At 42.7% G+C, this 16,631-nt stretch overlaps 1 protein-coding gene across 4 annotated transcripts in view; it reads right to left on the reverse strand.

The window, feature by feature from the left end:
- LOC122556264 (nipped-B-like protein) overlaps positions 1 to 16,631 on the reverse strand; it is a 547,720-nt gene that overhangs the window by 57,851 nt on the left and 473,238 nt on the right. For all 4 annotated transcript variants that reach the window (XM_043702901.2, XM_043702895.2, XM_043702914.2 and 1 more), the window contains one exon: positions 16,207 to 16,380. In XM_043702901.2, the coding sequence (XP_043558836.2) occupies positions 16,207 to 16,380 (174 nt within the window). The remainder of the gene's footprint in view (positions 1 to 16,206; positions 16,381 to 16,631) is intronic.

Here is a 16,631-nt window from a genome sequence, read left to right on the forward strand (position 1 = left end):
TGCAGAAATTCACCAAAGATCCTGTGACACCACCATCCAAATGCACAATCACTACTAACCAGAAGGACAAAGACAGCAGACATGTAGGCACACCAATGCCTTCAAGTTCTCCTCCAAGCCAATAACTTGGGAATATATTAACTGTTTCTTCAGTGTCGCTGAGTTAAAAGTCCTGGAATTCCCTTCATGTGGACTGCAGTGGTTCAAGACAGTAGCTCACCACTACTTTCTCAAGGGGCAATTAGGGATGGGCAATAAGTGCTGGGTCAACCAGCAAACCCACATTCCACAATTGAATTTAGAAAAAAAGAGGTTGCAATTTATTTTAAAAGTGGTGAAAGGTCAGAAATTAGATTTAGAATTGTAGATTTCTGAAACAACAATGTTGTAAATCGTTGCGAAGATGGCTGCTCCTTTAACAAGGTTATTCCGTTCTTTTCTTGAGAGAGGTCGTAAAGGCAGAGGTGCTGAAATATCTGAACTGGCTACTTTAATAATGGCTAACAGATGCTGCCTAAGTCAACAATCAGAAAAGACTTTCCTGTTTTCTTTTAAAAATACTTGAACAATGAAAGGGAAGTGGCTAGTTCTTGCAGTTCAGGGTTTTTTTCTAGTTTAGGGTTAGTTTTACCTGGGGAGCCAAAGAAACAGCTCCATGGTAATCCTTCTCTCTCTCTCTGACATCTCTCTCCTGTGTTTGAATGTACCTTTTTTTGCCAAGGGGTGCATTTATGGTATTTTGCAGGAAATTGGAACTGTTCTTTGTTAAGTTGCGTTTTTATGTTAGTTGGGTTTTCAAACAGTTATGTTATTCTAAATTCAGTTTTCTTTTGTAAATAAACTGTTTTGTTTAAAACAGAGTGGTTTGATTAGCTGCGATGCTCCTGGAATATTCACCTTCTATCTGCTTAAAACAACTAGAAAAGTTAGATTCTGGGCTACTTTCTAAAAATGTTTTGAGGGGGTCTGCCCTGGCCCATAACATCGTCAAAATGTGGAAATTTCTCAAAGATGCTACCTGACCTGAATCTTTTCAGTTTTGTTTTATTACATAACCACAACATACCAAGACAAATAAATAGCAAGTGGGACAGAACGCCTGCATTTCATCGGAGGCTCACTGATGATCATGGTGACAAAAAGTCTGAAAACAAAGCCACCAGCTCAGCGAGCAAACTTACTACCTGAGCCACAAATCTTCTCCAAAATTTGTTTTATTATTTCAGCTCTCTGCTGCTAATGCTAGGAATAAAATATAATTAAGCTGAATTTATGCATTGTATTTTGTGCATTAAGGTGGGTAGGGGCAAGGTAAGTTTCTTTTAATGAAATGTTGGCACCACTGGCTATGCCAGCATTTATTGCCTCACCTTAACTGCATTAAAGAAGGTGATATACTCATTTTAGGAAACGCATGTATTTACTTTGAAGTCGTGGTGAGTTTAGATTGTTATTTGTTTAGGTTTCTGAGGAGGGAAATAAGCTGAAGGGAAAAAAAATTACACCTAATGGTAGCACAGAAATTCACTGAAAGGAAACAGATCAAAGCTGTGCAAATTGAGTCTGAGGAAGGAACCTAACTATGGAGATACAGGTAACTCTTCATTGAGGTGGGTAAAAACATTGCTTGGAAAAAGGGAATAGGGTGCATTTATATCCTTCTCTGATGTCAGTAATGACATTTTTCCAGCCCATCATTTAATCTAACATAATTAAGTTCAGATCTGGCAGCGTCTGTGGACTGAAAGCAGAATCAAATGTTTCAGGTTCAATGACTCTTGATCAGAACTGACGTTTTCAGACCTACTACATTCTGTTTCAAATATCTAGCATCTGTGTGTTTTGCTTATAATGTATTCTTGTTTAACATTTCTTTTATCTTAAAAACAAAGAAAATAGGAGTGGGTGGCATGGTAGCACAGTGGTTAGCAATGCTGTCTCACAGTGCCAGAGATCCGGGCTCAATTCCCACCTCAGGCAACTGTCTGTGTGGAGTTTGCACATTCTCCCCGTGTCTGCATGGGTTTCCTCCCACAGTCCAAAAATGTGCAGGTCAGGTGAATTGGCCAGGCTAAATTGCCTGTAGTATTAGGTGAAGGGGTAAATGTAAATGAATGGGTGCGTTGCTCTTCGGAGGGTCGGTGTGGACTTGTTGGGCCGAAGGGCCTGTTTCCACACTAAGTAATGTAATGTAATCTAAGGAGTTGGCCATTCAACCTTTTGAGCCTGCCCTGCCTATCAATATGACTGATTACCCAACTCAGTACTCTGTTCCCACTTTCTCCTATACCCTTTGATCCCTCTTGTCCAAATCTAACTCCTTGAAAATATTATGTTTTTACTGCAACCACATTGAGGCAGACAATTCCACAGGCTCATCATTCTGTGGGTGAAGAAAGTTTTCCACAACTTAGTCCCAAAAGATTTGCTCCTTATTCTTAAACTATGATCCCTGGTCTGACCCCCCTTCCCCCCCAATGCTTCTAAAATCCCGTGAATATGATGTAACGGACTCTCTCTCTCCTTGTCAGTTGTCATTCCAGGAATCAATGTGGTAAACCTTTGTTGTACTTAGTCTATCACAAGAGCATCCTTCCTCAGATAAGGAGATCAAAATTGCATTCAATGTTCCAGGTTTAGCCTCACCGATTGACTATGTGCAGCAAGATATCTTTGTTGCTGTACTCAAATCAAAGATACAGTTTGCCACTTTTACTGCCTGTGGCACCTATCCACTTAATTTCTGTGCCTGAGGATCATAAGACCATAAGATATAGGAGAAGAATTATGCCATTCAGCCTATCAACCCTGCTTCGATCATGGCCGAAATGTTTCTCAATTCTCCCGACAACCTTCGCCCCCGTACTAATCAAGAACCTATTTATCTCTTAAATATACTTGATGTGGAGGTGCCAGCATTGGACTGGTGTGGACAAAGTTAAAAATCACAACACCGGGTTTTGTACAAATTATTTCAAATAAACCTGTTGAACTATAACCTTAACTATACTCGAGTTGGACTCCACAGTTTTCTGCAGCAACGAGTTCCACAGATTCACTATATCCGGCTGAAGAAATTCCTCATATTCCAGTTCTACAGGGTTGCCCCTTCATACTGAAGCTATGCCCTTGGGTTCTAGTCTCTCTTACTAGTCGACATATTTTCTCCATGTCGACTCTACCCAGGTCTCTCATATTCCATAAGTTTCAATCAAATCCCTCTCATCCTTCTAAACTCCAAATACAGTGCCACAGTCCTCAAATGCTCCTGTGATAAGCCCTTCATCCCCAGAATCATTCCTTTAAACTTCCCCTGGACCCTCTCCAACACCAGCACATCCATCCTTAAATATGGAGCCCAAAACGGTTCAAAATATTCCAAATATGGTCTGAACAGAGCTTTATACAACTTCAGTGGTACAATTTCTACATTGTATTCCATCTGTCACATTTCTGCCATCTCCTCGCCTGTCCAAGTCTTTCTGCAGCCTCCCCACTTCCTCAACGAGACACCCACCTATCTTTGTGCCATCTACAAACTTAGCAAGAATGCCCTCAGTTTCTTTGTCCATGTATAATGTGAATATCGGCGGTCACATCAGTACTTACACCCAGGTCTTGTTGAACATTTCCCTCTCTCAATTTGCAGCCAGCCATTCAAACAATAATCCGGCTTCCTGTTTTTGCTATCAAAGTGGATAACCTCACATTTATCCACATTGTACTGCATCTCCTACGCATTTGCACACTTACTCAGCCTGCCCAAATCACACTGCAATATCTCTGTATCCTTCTCATCCTTCCATCCAGCTTTGTGTCCCTTGTAAATTTTGAGATATTATGTTTAATTCACTCATCTAAATCATTAATATATTATTCTAAATAACTGGGGTCCTTGTGGCACCTCACTAGTCACTGCCTGCCATTTATTCCTACTGTTTCCAGTCTGTACACCAATTTGCTATCTAATTATGTAGGAGGGAGGGGTTCAGATTTGTGGGACATTGGGACCGTTTCTGGGAACGGTGGGACTATTACAAATTGGTTGGTCTACACCTGAACCAGACTGGAACTAATGTCCTTGGAGGAGTTTTTGCGATTGCGCTGGGGAGAGTTTAAACAAACGTGGCAAGGGGCTGAGAACCAGAAGAGATGACTAGGAGACAGTGAGGTGGAAACCAGAGACTGTAGGGTTCATGAAGTTAGCATCACCAAGGGGAAGGTGTAGGCAGAGAGCAGATGAACGCAAAAGAACTGGCGACCTGAAGTGCATATACTTTAATGCAAGGAGCAAAGTGGGTAAGACAGATGAACTTCGGGCTTGGATTGGTGCCTGGGAGTATGACGTTATTGCGATCACAGAGACTTGGTTGAAGGAAGGGCATGATTGGCAACTAAATGTTCCAGAATATAGATGCTTCAATTAGGACAGGGAGACAAGTAAAAGCAGGAAGGTTGCATTGCTGGTTAGGGATGATATCACGGCTGTGCTGAAGGAGGACATTATGGAGGGCTTGGGTAGTGAACCATTATGGGTTAGCTGAGAAATAAGAAGAGTGCAGTTACTATGATGGGGGCTGTATTACAGGCCTCTCAACAGTGAGCGTGAGGTAGAACAACAAAGTAAACAAATTATGGAAAGATGTAGAAGAAACAGTGTGGTGGTGGTGGGAGATTCAAATTTTCCCAACAGTGACTGGGGTACACAGTATCAGTGTCAGAGGTCTGCATGGGGTAGAATTTGTAAGGAGCATCCAGGAACGTCTGAGAGCAGTATGTCAATAGTCCAACAAGGGAAGGGGCCATATTGGACCTGGTGTTGGGGAATCAGCCAGGCCAAGTGGTAGAAGTTGCAGTGGGGAATTTCTCTGGGAATAGTGACCACAATTCTGTAAGTTTTAGAATACTCGTAGACAAAGATGAGAGTGGTCCTAAGGGAAGAGTACTAAACTGGGCCAAAGCCAATTATATGAAAATTCGGCAGAGGCTGAGAAATGTGGATTGGGGGCAGTAATTTGAAGGGAAGTCCACACTTGATATGTGGGAGTCTTTCAAAGTAGGTTGCAGATTGTGCAGGATAGGCAAAGGGATAAAATCTATTTATATTTGGAAAAGAAGGGGCTTATCAGTGATAGGGAACATGGTTTTGTGCAGGAGGAGATCGTGCCTTACCAACTTAATAGAGTTCTTTAAGGAAGTAACCAAGCTGATAGGGCTGTAGATGTCATATACATGGACTTTAGTAAGGCATTTGATAAGGTTCCCCATGGTAGACTAATGGAGAAAGTGAAGTCACGTGTGCTGGGTGTTCTAGCTAGGTGGATAAAGAACTGGTTGAGCAACAGGAGACAGTAGTTGTTGAAGGGACTTTCTCGAAATGGAGAAAGGTGACCAGTGGTGTTCCACAGGGGTCAATGGCTGGGGCCACTGTTGTTTGTGATATACATAAATGATCTGGAAGAGGGCATTGTTAGTCTGATCACTAAGTTTGCAGATGACACGAAGATTCATGGAGTGGCAGAAAGCATAAGGGACTGTCAAAGAATACAGGAGAATATAGATAGACTGGTGAGTTGGGCGGAGAAGTGACAGATGGAGTTCAATCCGGGCAAATGTGAGGTGATGCATTTTGGGAAGTCTAATTCTAGAGAGAATTATACAGTAAACTGAAGAGCCTTGAGAAAAGTTGATGAGCAGAGAGATCTGGGAGTGCAGGTCAATTGTACCCTGAAGGTGGCTGCACAGGTAGATAGAATGGTCAAGAAGGCATATGGTATGCTTGCCTTCACTGGACAGGGTATTGAGTATAAGGGCTGGCAGGTCATGTTAAAATTGTACAAGATTTTGGCTCAGCCGCATTTAGAATACTGTGTACAATTCTGGTCACAACCATACCAAAAGGATGTGGATGCTTTGAAGAGGGCGCAGAGAGGGTTTATGAGGATGTTGCCTGGTATGGAAGGTGCTAGCTATGAAGAGAGGTTGAGTAGGTTTGGATTGTTTTCATTAGAAAAAAGGAGATTGAGGGGGGACCTGATTGTGGTCGACAAATCATGAAGGGTATAGACAGGGTAGATAGAGATAAGCTCCCCCCCCCCCCCCCCCCCTGCCGAGAGTGAGGGATTCAATAACAAGCGGTCACATGTTCAAGGTGAGAGGTGAAAAGTTTCAGGGGATACACGTGGCAAGTACTTTACACAGAGGGTCGTAGGTGACTGGAACGTGTTGCCAGCAGAGGTAGTAGAGGCAGGTATGATAGATTCATTTTAGGTGCGCCGGGACAGATGCACGAGTAGGTGGGAAACAGAGCGATACAGATCCTTAGGAATTGGCAATGGGTTTTGGACAATGGATTTGGATTGGCTCAGGCTTGGAGGGCCAAAGGGCTTCTTCCTGGCTGTAAAGTTTCTCTGTCCTTTGTTCTTTCTTTGACAGAGGACTAGCTGACTGACAGAAGGCAGAGGGTGGGCTTAAAAGGAGTCTTTTTCAGGATGGTAACCAGTGATTAATGGAGCTCCGCAGGGGTCAGTGTGGGATCACAGCTATTCAAGTCACACATTAATGATCTAGACAAAGGAACGGAGGGCAATGTTGCTAGGTTTGCAGATGACACAAAGATACATGGAGGGACAGGTAGTGGTGAGGAAGTGGGGAGACTGCAAAACGACTTGTACAGGTTAGGAGAGTGGGCAGAGAAGGGGCAGGAAATGGTGAGGTTATGCACTTTGCTAGGTGTAATAGAGTTTAGATTAGATTAGATTACTTACAGTGTGGAAACAGGCCTTCAGCCCAACAAGTCCACACCGATCTGCTGAAGCGCAACCCACCCAGACCCATTCCTCTACATTTACCCCTTCACCTCACACTACGGGCAATTTAGCATGGCCAATTCACCTAACTTGCACATTTTTTTGGACTGTGGGAGGAAACCGGAGCACCGGGAGGAAACCCACTCAGACACGGAGAGAATGTGCAAACTCCACACAGAGAGTCACCTGAGGCGGGAATTGAACCTGGCGCTGTGAGGCAGCAGTGCTAACCACTGTGCCACCGTGCCGCCTGCGAAGTTGTACAATCTTTTCTAACTGGGGGGCAGGCTTTGGAAATCTGAACATAAGAACATAAGAGCTAGGAGGAGGAGGCGGCCATTTGGCCCGTCCAGCCTGCTCTGCCATTCAATAAGATCTTCGCTGATATTTTCGTGGCCTCAGCTCCACTTACTCACCCTCTCACCATAATCCTTAATTCCTTCATTATTTGAAAAAACATTTATCCTAACTTTAAAAACATTTACTGAAATAGCATAATACTACTTCACTGGGAATTCCATGGATTCACAACCCTTTGGGTGAAGAGGTTCCTTCTCAATTCAGTCCTAAGTCTGCTCCCCCTAATTTTGAGACTATGCCCTCTTGTTAGAGTTTCACCTGCCAGTGGAAACATCCTTCCACCCTGGCAATGCCTTTCTTCAACCTCTACCATCAGAGAGAAGGTACAGAAGCCTGAACATACGCACCAGCCGGTTTCTAAAAAGGTTTCTACTCTACTGTTGTTAGAATACTGAATGGACTCACAAACTCTTCGTATTCGCCTGTACCTGCGTTTTGGCTTTTTCCGCTGTTTACCTATTATTTACTTATCTATGTTACTTAACTCTGCAATCCGCCTGTATTGCTCGCAAGAGAACATTTTTCATTATGCCTCGGTACATGTGACAATAAATTAAATTCAATTCACTTAATGTTCCTCTGCAAAGTTTCCTGCACACTTTGCTCTGCCACTCACCTTAGTGTCATCTGCAAACTTTGACACACTCCATGTGGTCCCCAACTCCAAATCATCTGTGTAAATTGTGAATAATTGCAATCCCAACACTGATCCCTGAGGCACACCACTAGTTACTGATTGCCACCCAGACAATCCCCACTCTTTGCTTCCTGTTAACCAATCCTGTATCCAAGCTAATACATTGCCCATAGCACCGTGCATCTTTACTTTATGCGGCAGCCTCTTGTGCAGCACCCTGTCAAAGATCTTTTGGAAATCTAGATACACCACATCCACTGGGTCCCCATTGTCCACCTGCTCATAATGTCTTCATAGAATTCCAAAAGATTAGTTAAGTATGACCTGCCCTTCATGAACTCATGCCGCATCTGCCCAACGGGACAATTTCTATTGAGAAATAACACCTTGCTATTTCTTCCTTGATAACAGACTCAAGCATCTTCCCCACTACAGAAGTTAAACTAACCGGTCTATAATTGCCCATCTTTTGTCTACTGCCCTTTTTAAACAGAGGTATCACATTTGCTGTTTTCCAATCTACTGAAACTGCCCCAGAGTCCAGCAAATTTTGGAAAATTACCACAAGTACACTTGCTATTTCTTCCGTCATCTCTTTTAGTACCCTGGGATGTATTCCATCAGATTCAGGAGACTTGTCTGGCCTCAGTTCCATTATCTTGCCAAACACTACCTCTTCCATGATAAATGATTGTTTCCAGGTCCTCAGCAACCTTCATCGCTTTGTCAATTACTGGCAAGTTATTCGTATCCTCCATTGTGAAGACAGATACAAAATCAGCATGGAGGCCCAGTAAAGATGTTACCTAGCAGGGTGACGAAACATCTGGAAATGAACCTTCCTGCTCAGCGAGCAAACCTACATCCAGAACCTCACAGAGCTACAAATCTTAAAATTCGCTAGAAGCTTACAGAATTGAGAGGCCTGGATGGAGTGAACATGGAGGTGGTGTTTCCATTTTCGAAACACTAGGACCCCAGGGCATAACCTCAGGGTGAAGGGACAACCCTTTAGAACTGAGATGAGAAAGGATTTCTTTAGCCAGAGGGTGGGGAATCTGTGGAACTCATTGCCGCAGAGGGCTGTGGAGGCCAAGCCAATGAGTATATTTAGCATAAAACATAGAAGAGTACAGCACAGTACAGGCTCTTCGGCCCTCGATGTAGTGCTGACCTTTTATCCTACTCTAAGATCAAACTAACCCTTTATTTTATTATCATTCATGTGCCTATCCAGGAGTTGCTTAATTATCCCTAATGTATCTGACTCTACTCCCACTGCTGGCAGCGCATTCCACACACCTACCACTCTCTGTGTAAAGAATCTACCCCGGACATCTCCACTAAAACATCCTCCAATTACCTTAAAATTATGTCCCCTCATGATAGCCAGAGACTTTTTCTCAGGCCATTTCTGCCCTGGGAAAAAGTCTCTGGCTATCTACTCTATGTTTCTCATCTTCATGTATACCTTCATCAAGTCATCTCTCATTCTTCTTTGCTCCAATGAGAAAAGCCCTTGCTCCCTCAATCTTTCTTCATAAGACATATCTTCCGGTCCAGGAAGCATTTTGGTAAATCTCCTCTGCACCCTCTCTGAAAGTTTCAACATCTTCTGAAAGTGAGGCATCCAGACTGGACACAGTATTCCCAAGTGTGGTCTAATCAGGACCCTACAGAGCTTCAGCATAACCTCGTGGCTCTTAAACTCAATTCCCTTGCTAATGAAAGCCAATATACCATACACCTTCCTAACAACCCTATCAACTTGGGTAGCAACCTTGAGGAATCTATGGACGTGGACCTCAAGAACCCTCTGTTCCTCCACACTGCCAAGAATCCTGTCTTTAACCCTGTCATCTGCATTCAAATTCGACCTTCCAAAATGAATCACTTCACTCTTTTCCAGGTTGAATTCCACGTGCCACTTCTTAGCCCAGCTCTACATCCTGTCAATGTCCCGTTGCAACCTTAAACAGCCCTCCATACTAACCACAACTCCACCAACCTATGAGTCCATCAGCAAACTTACTAACCCACCCTTCCACTTCCTTATCCAAGTCATTTATAAAAATCACAAAAAACAGAGGTCCCAGCACAGAACCCTGTGGAACATCACCGGTCACCAAATCTAGGCTGAACACTTTCATCTACTACCACTTTCTGTCTTCTATGGGCCAGCCAATTCTGTACCCAGATAGCCAAATGTCCCTGTACCTCATGCCCCCTTATTTTCTTAATGAACCTACCTTATCAAACACCTTGCTAAAATCCATGTACACTACATCCACTGCTCTACCTTCAATGTGTTTTGTCACATCCTCAAAGAATTTAACAAGGCTTGTGAGGCATGACCTGCCCCTCACAAAGACATGCTATCGCTAATCAAATGATGCTTTTAGAATTAATGATAAATCCTATCTCTCAGAATCCTCTCCAATAATTTGCCCATCACAGATGTAAGATGACTGGTCTGTAATTCCAAGGGTTATCCCTTTCCTTTTCTTGAACAAGGAAATAACATTTGCCACCCTCCAATCACTTGGTACTACTCCAGTAGACAGTCAAAACACAAAGGTTATTTCCAAAGGCTCAGCAATCTCTTCCTTCGCTTCTCATAGTAACTTTGGGTATATCCGGTCTGGCCCAGGGGCTTAAGTAACCTCACGTTTTTCAAAATTCCCAGCAGATTCACCACCTTAACATCAACCTGTTTGAGTATATCAGAGCTGAAAATGTGTTGCTGGAAAAGCGCAGCAGGTCAGGCAGCATCCAAGGAACAGGAGAATCGACGTTTCGGGCATAAGTCCTTCTTTAGGAATGAGGAAAGTGTGTCCAGCAAGCTAAGATAAAAGGTAGGGAGGAGGGGCGTTGGAATTGCGATAGGTGGAGGGAGGTCAAGGTGAGGGTGATAGGCTGGAGTGGGGTGGGGGCGGAGACGTCAGGAAGAAGATTGCAGGTTAGGAAGGCAGTGCTGAGTTCGAGGGATTTGACTGAGACAAGGTGGGGGGAGGGGAAATGAGGAAACTGGAGAAATCTGAGTTCATCCCTTGTGGTTGGAGCCTGTTCGAGTATATCAGTCTGTTTCACATTGTCCTCACACATGACAAGGTCCCTCTCTCTAGTGAAAGCATGCCGTATGCCTTCTTGACCACTCTACTGACCTGCATTGCCACCTTCAGGGAACAATGGACCTGAACACACAGATCTCTCTGCACATCAATTTTTCCCATGACTTTTCCATTTACTGTATAGTTTGGTCTGGAATTGCATTTCCCAAAATGCATCATCTCACATTTGCCCGGATTGAACTCCATCTGCCATTTCTCTGCCCAACTCTCCAATCTATCCATATTCTGCTGTATTCTCTGACAGTCCCCTTCACTATCAGCAACTCCAATCTTAATGTCATCTGCAAACTTGCTAATGAGGCAACCTAAACCTCCTCCAAATCATTTATGCATATCACAAACGACAGTAGTCCCATCACGGACCCCTGTTCCGTGTTTTCAAAGCTGTTAATATCAATTTCTTTAGGGCCTTTTCCTGTTGCTTGTTATTACAGAATACAGCTCTTTGACACTATAAACCATAAAAGACCTTACAACAAGTGACAAAGGTGTAAATATTTACCTGACCTTACCAATCAGCTCTCTCCCTTGGAAACTCTACTCCTGCAGTTGGTGAGACTACTCTGGTTTTGTGGTAATGTTACTCTGCTTATTCCCAACAAGCAGGAGACCCTTCCCCCAGATTGCCTCACCATGACCCCAACTGTGAGGACACCCTTCCCAGACTGCTTCACTATGATACTGACTGCGCACACACTGATCCCAGACTACTTCACTTTGACACCAACTGGTGTTTCTACCAACAGCGACCACAGCTGTAAGGCTTTTGCCCAGATGATATTAGATCCTGACATGCGTGATACGTCATCACGGACTATGCAAAAGTTTTACTTCACTGATTCAGGGAATGCACCTGGGCTTTGCTGGCTGGTCTATCGCTTGAGTAGATGTTGGCGAGCTGCTCAGGTAGAACAACTCAGGTAGTGGAGTTGATCAAAATCTTGTTTAGCTCCAGTCTGGATATAAAAGATATCGTTTTCAGATCCTTGAATCAAGTCATATTGTCATTCAGGAGTCAAATGGCAGCCAATGTACTGAAGGATGAATCATTCGGTTTCATGATTTAGAGAATAAGATGTCTTGGCTAGATGACAAGGATCTACTCTAGAATTTTGGTCCTGGATCTGTCTAGTATACCTGCTGGGTTAAAAGTCATCGGGATTTCTGGGAGAAATTCCTCAGTGACAGGACAAAATAGCTCAATGACATGTAGGTCAAGTTTTTTTTAAACACACAATGAACAAAAAGGAGATTTTCAATAGTTTCTACAATTGGATTTATCCCTCTTCTTGTCGATGGTCATGATAGCGAAATCTGTTGGGATGTTCTCTTAGCCCCAAAGATGATCAGTGGCGCTGGGAGCTGAGGGCAGGTGGAATGATATATCTCAGCAGACATACCAACTGGCTTGGAGGCTTGTCCGCTGAATGGCCCTTTTAACCTCAGCAATGGTAGGTGGATCATGTAAAGAATCTTTCTCTGGGTGTTGTGGGATGGATTAAAAGTAGAAGTTGGTGGCACTTGTCTACTAATCCAGAGGCTCAGGCTCATGCAGTGTGAAATGGGCAAAAATACCACACGGCAATTAGTGGAATTTAAGCTCAAGTGAATCATTTGGGAGTATAGAATGATGATAGAGCAGGTGATATTGTCTACATTGACTTTACTATAGTACTTGAACAGATCCCTCATGGTAGGCTGATCCAGAAGATTAAGTCACATAGGATCCATGGTGAGTTGGTAAGCTGGATACAAAATTGGCTTGGTCATAGAAGACAGAGGGTAGTTGTAGAGGGGTGTTTTTCTAGGAGAAAGTGAGGACTGCAGATGCTGGAGATCAGAGCTGAAAATGTGTTGCTGGAAAAGCACAGCAGGTCAGGCATCATCCAAGGAGGAGGAGAATCGCATTTCGGGCATGAGCCCTTCTTCAGGTATTTTTCTGACAAAGTTTGTGATCAGTGGTGTTCCACAAGGATAAGTGCCGGGACATCTTGTTTGTAACATACATGTAAAAAATAAAAAACAATTTGGATGAAATTTCAGTGGCTGGAATAGTAAGTTTGCAGACAACACAAATTGGTGAAGGTGTGGATTTTGAGGAAGTTTGTCAAAGGATAGATTAATTGGAAATTTGGGCAGAGAAATGGCAGATGGAGATTAATTCAGACAAGTGGGAGGAGATTCATGTTTGGAGATCAATTGCAGGAGGAAACTGTACAGTAAATGGTAGGAACCTTAGTAACACTGATATAGAGGGATCTTGGGGTGGAAAAAACTGAGTGAAAAGGTGGTAAAGAAGGTGCATGACAATGTTTGCCATTAACAGTCAGGGCATTGAGTACAAGAGTTAGCAAATCATGTTGCAGCTGCGCAAAACTTTAATTAGGCCTCATTTCTGGTCACCATTCTATAGGAAGGACGTGGAGGCCTTGTAGAGTCTGCAAAAGAGGTTTACGAGGATGTTGCCTGAATTGGAGTGTAATAGCTATAAAGGAGAGATTAGACAACAAAGTTATGAGAATTATGGATTGGGTGGATCGTTGGAGCTATTTGTCCAGGGTGGGAAATGTCAGTACCAGAGTGGGCATAGATTTAGGCGAGAGAAGAAAAGTTTAAAGGAGATGTGCGAAGCAAGTCTTTTTTTTTTTAAAAAGACAGATGGTGGTGAGTGCCATTGCCAAGAGAGGTGATAGAAGCAGAAGGGCTAGCAATATTTAAGAGACATTTAGACAGGTATGTGAATAAACAGTGATTAGAGGGATATGGACCATGTGCATGCAGATGGGATTAGTTTAGAATGGCATCATGGTAGTCACAGACATGGCAGATTGAAGGACCCGTTCCTATCCCTGTCCTGTAGTGTGCTGTGTTCTAAGATAAATTTTCATTCTGGCCTCAGATGAGGAGAATTTTATTTCAGACTCAGAAGGTTGTGAAATTTAGGAATTCTCTATCACAAAGGGCTCTAGACAGTTTGTGTTTGAGTATGTTTAAGATAGAGATTGATAGATTTCCAATTAGCACTGGTGCACAAGGATATGAGTGTTGGTGAGTAAAAGACATTAAGTAATTCATCAGCATAATCCATACTGGCAGGCAGGCTTGATAAGCTGAATAGCCTAATTCTATTCCTATGCTCTTAGCTCCTCCAACAAACTGGATGCTCCGTTGTGGAAGAGGTTGAAGCGCTCCTTCTGATGCTGAAGGATGACATAATTTCCCTTGAGGAGCCAAAACCATTCTGAGATTGGAGAGGATTTTGTCCAGTTGAGGCAGTTCATTGATTGCTTCGGGTGTCTGGAAGAATTTGTTCACATCGTACTCGTACTGATCAATGTAAGCCTAAATCTCATTAGTCTTCTTCACTCACCAATTGTTCTTCATGTCACAAAGGCATCTTTGGACCTCAGCCTTCAGATTGTGGTGTATTGTCATCATTTGTCGGTTATGGGGCTGCTTTGCAAGGTAAAGCAGCAACTCACTTTCACTTGGAGACTGCAGATCTGGATTTTAAAACATCAAGCCAGTCATGGAACAAGCTCAATAGTTTGCACACAGGAGTCCAAGATGATGAACTTGACTTGCTCACTTATGCTTGGATAGTGAAAGTAACAGTGGTGCGAACTTGTATTGGACTCTTCCCACTAACTGAATCTTCACAGCAGCAAATTTCAAATGGCTCCAGGCACACCAACAGTCTTCTATCACCACACTGTCTCCTGTCACTAAGATAATTTTGGATCCAACTTGCTAAGTTACCCTGGATACAATGAGCTTTTACCTTCTTTATCAGTCTATCATGTGAGACCTTGTCAAAGATCTTGCTGAAATCCATTTGAACACCAACTACCTGACCTTCATTTACATGCTTGGTCATCTCAAAACATTCCAACAGAGAGACGGATAGGCTGCAAGTTAGACACAGACCCATGAGAAATAAATATGGAGTAACCAAAAAATGAAGTATTTCTTGGATGACTAAGTGTATTGATGAGAAAATAAAGAAGAAAGAGGAGACATTTGATGCATTCATGAATAATGATAGCAATAAAAATTGGTAAATCTATCTCAAATGCAGTAGAGGGGCTAAGACTGGAATAAGGAAGGCATGAGGTAAGGATGGCAGGCTGTGCTAAAAAACAAATAATATAGTGTCATTCAAACTAAAAGATTAATGGGGCTAGTGTGTGGAACAATCAGAGTAAGCTAGTCACTAAAGCAAAGGATATGGCAGAGATACTAAATGAATATTTTGTTTCAGTCTTTACCAAATAAGAAGATGGTGATAATGACCTAATTGAAAATGTGTATGTTGAAATACTGAGTAGTATAGCGACAGATAAAGAAGAGATGTTAAAAAGGCTGGCTGCAGTTCAGGTTGAGAAGAAGGAAGCTGCTAGGCTGGATAGGATGAATCCTAGATTGTTGAGTGAATTAAGGGAGCAAATTGTAGAGCCATTGACAAGAAATTTTCCAGGCCTTTCTGAACACAGTCTTGGGAAACTGGAGGATTGTAAATGTGACACTTTTTAAAGAAAGGGAGCAAAGTAAACTAAAGATCTGTCAGCTTGACATTAACATAATCTTAAACAAATTAAACGAGGAACAATGTTTCAGTGAAACACAAACTAAGTCAATATGATCCCACCTTGGAGCAGTGGTGAATATTTCCAGCTATACTATTTTGTTGCTGGTTTCTCAGCCTACTGCCAACTTATGCCTATGTTGCCTGAGTGCAACTAAACCATTCAAAGCAGTCTAACGTAATGGTGCGCTGATATTCATGACAATGGAAAGCAAAAGCTTAATTGGATGTGACCTTGATCCTGATTAATCTTAGACACATTTTATTCCTGCACTCAGTTACAAGCTCCACTGGACATCCAAATACCACAACTGTCAACTTGACCAATTTCTGTACTGCCCCAAAGTTGAAGGAACATCTGACAATTTTGTAGACAGTTTCTTTGGGTTAATGATGTGTATACACTCAACACTGAAGGATATAATCTGGTTGGCCAAACAGTAAATACAGACTGCATACACATTACCCTCAAGAATTACTCACTATCCTGACTACTGCCACTTCCTCACTGCAATCATGTTAAACTCCTGGAATAGACTACTCACAACAGTATGGCTGCACTTACATCAACTAGATTGCACCAATTCAAGGCAGTAGTTCACTGACAGCCTAAAGGGCAATAGGTTTGGGTTCAGGTTAGGGTTAGGCAACCCCATTAATGCATTAAAATACAGCACCACTCACAATCTTTATCAGCTTGTTGCATCCGACAGTCTTCCTCCTGTAGGTATGTCTGAAGATTCTTCAGTACCTGGATTTTCAGGCCAATTGAGGCTTCTTTGTCTCGAAGAATATTGTTGTACAAATTCTTTACTTCTTGTTCAAACATCAGATCTGGATGCTGTATGAATACAAAACCTGTAAAAACAGTCACAGTTTGCATTCAATTCTCTTGATAGGTTATTCCAATATTGGATCCTGGTATCACCTTCCCCATCAGTAAACATGAGCTGTTGACCACAATAGACTGTAATAAAGCCAGAGGGCTTGGAGCACTCCTCGCAATAAACCATCATGGAGGAGCTGTTAATGTGCAACATAACCTGCTCATGCTATAGACAATATGACAATGATGATAGATGACAATAGCCCAGGATAGTACAGCAAGC

Source organism: Chiloscyllium plagiosum, unplaced genomic scaffold, assembly GCF_037043375.1.
Source record: "Chiloscyllium plagiosum isolate Xiang-an unplaced genomic scaffold, Cpla_swu_hap1 HiC_scaffold_2, whole genome shotgun sequence".
Classification (NCBI taxonomy): domain Eukaryota; kingdom Metazoa; phylum Chordata; class Chondrichthyes; order Orectolobiformes; family Hemiscylliidae; genus Chiloscyllium; species Chiloscyllium plagiosum.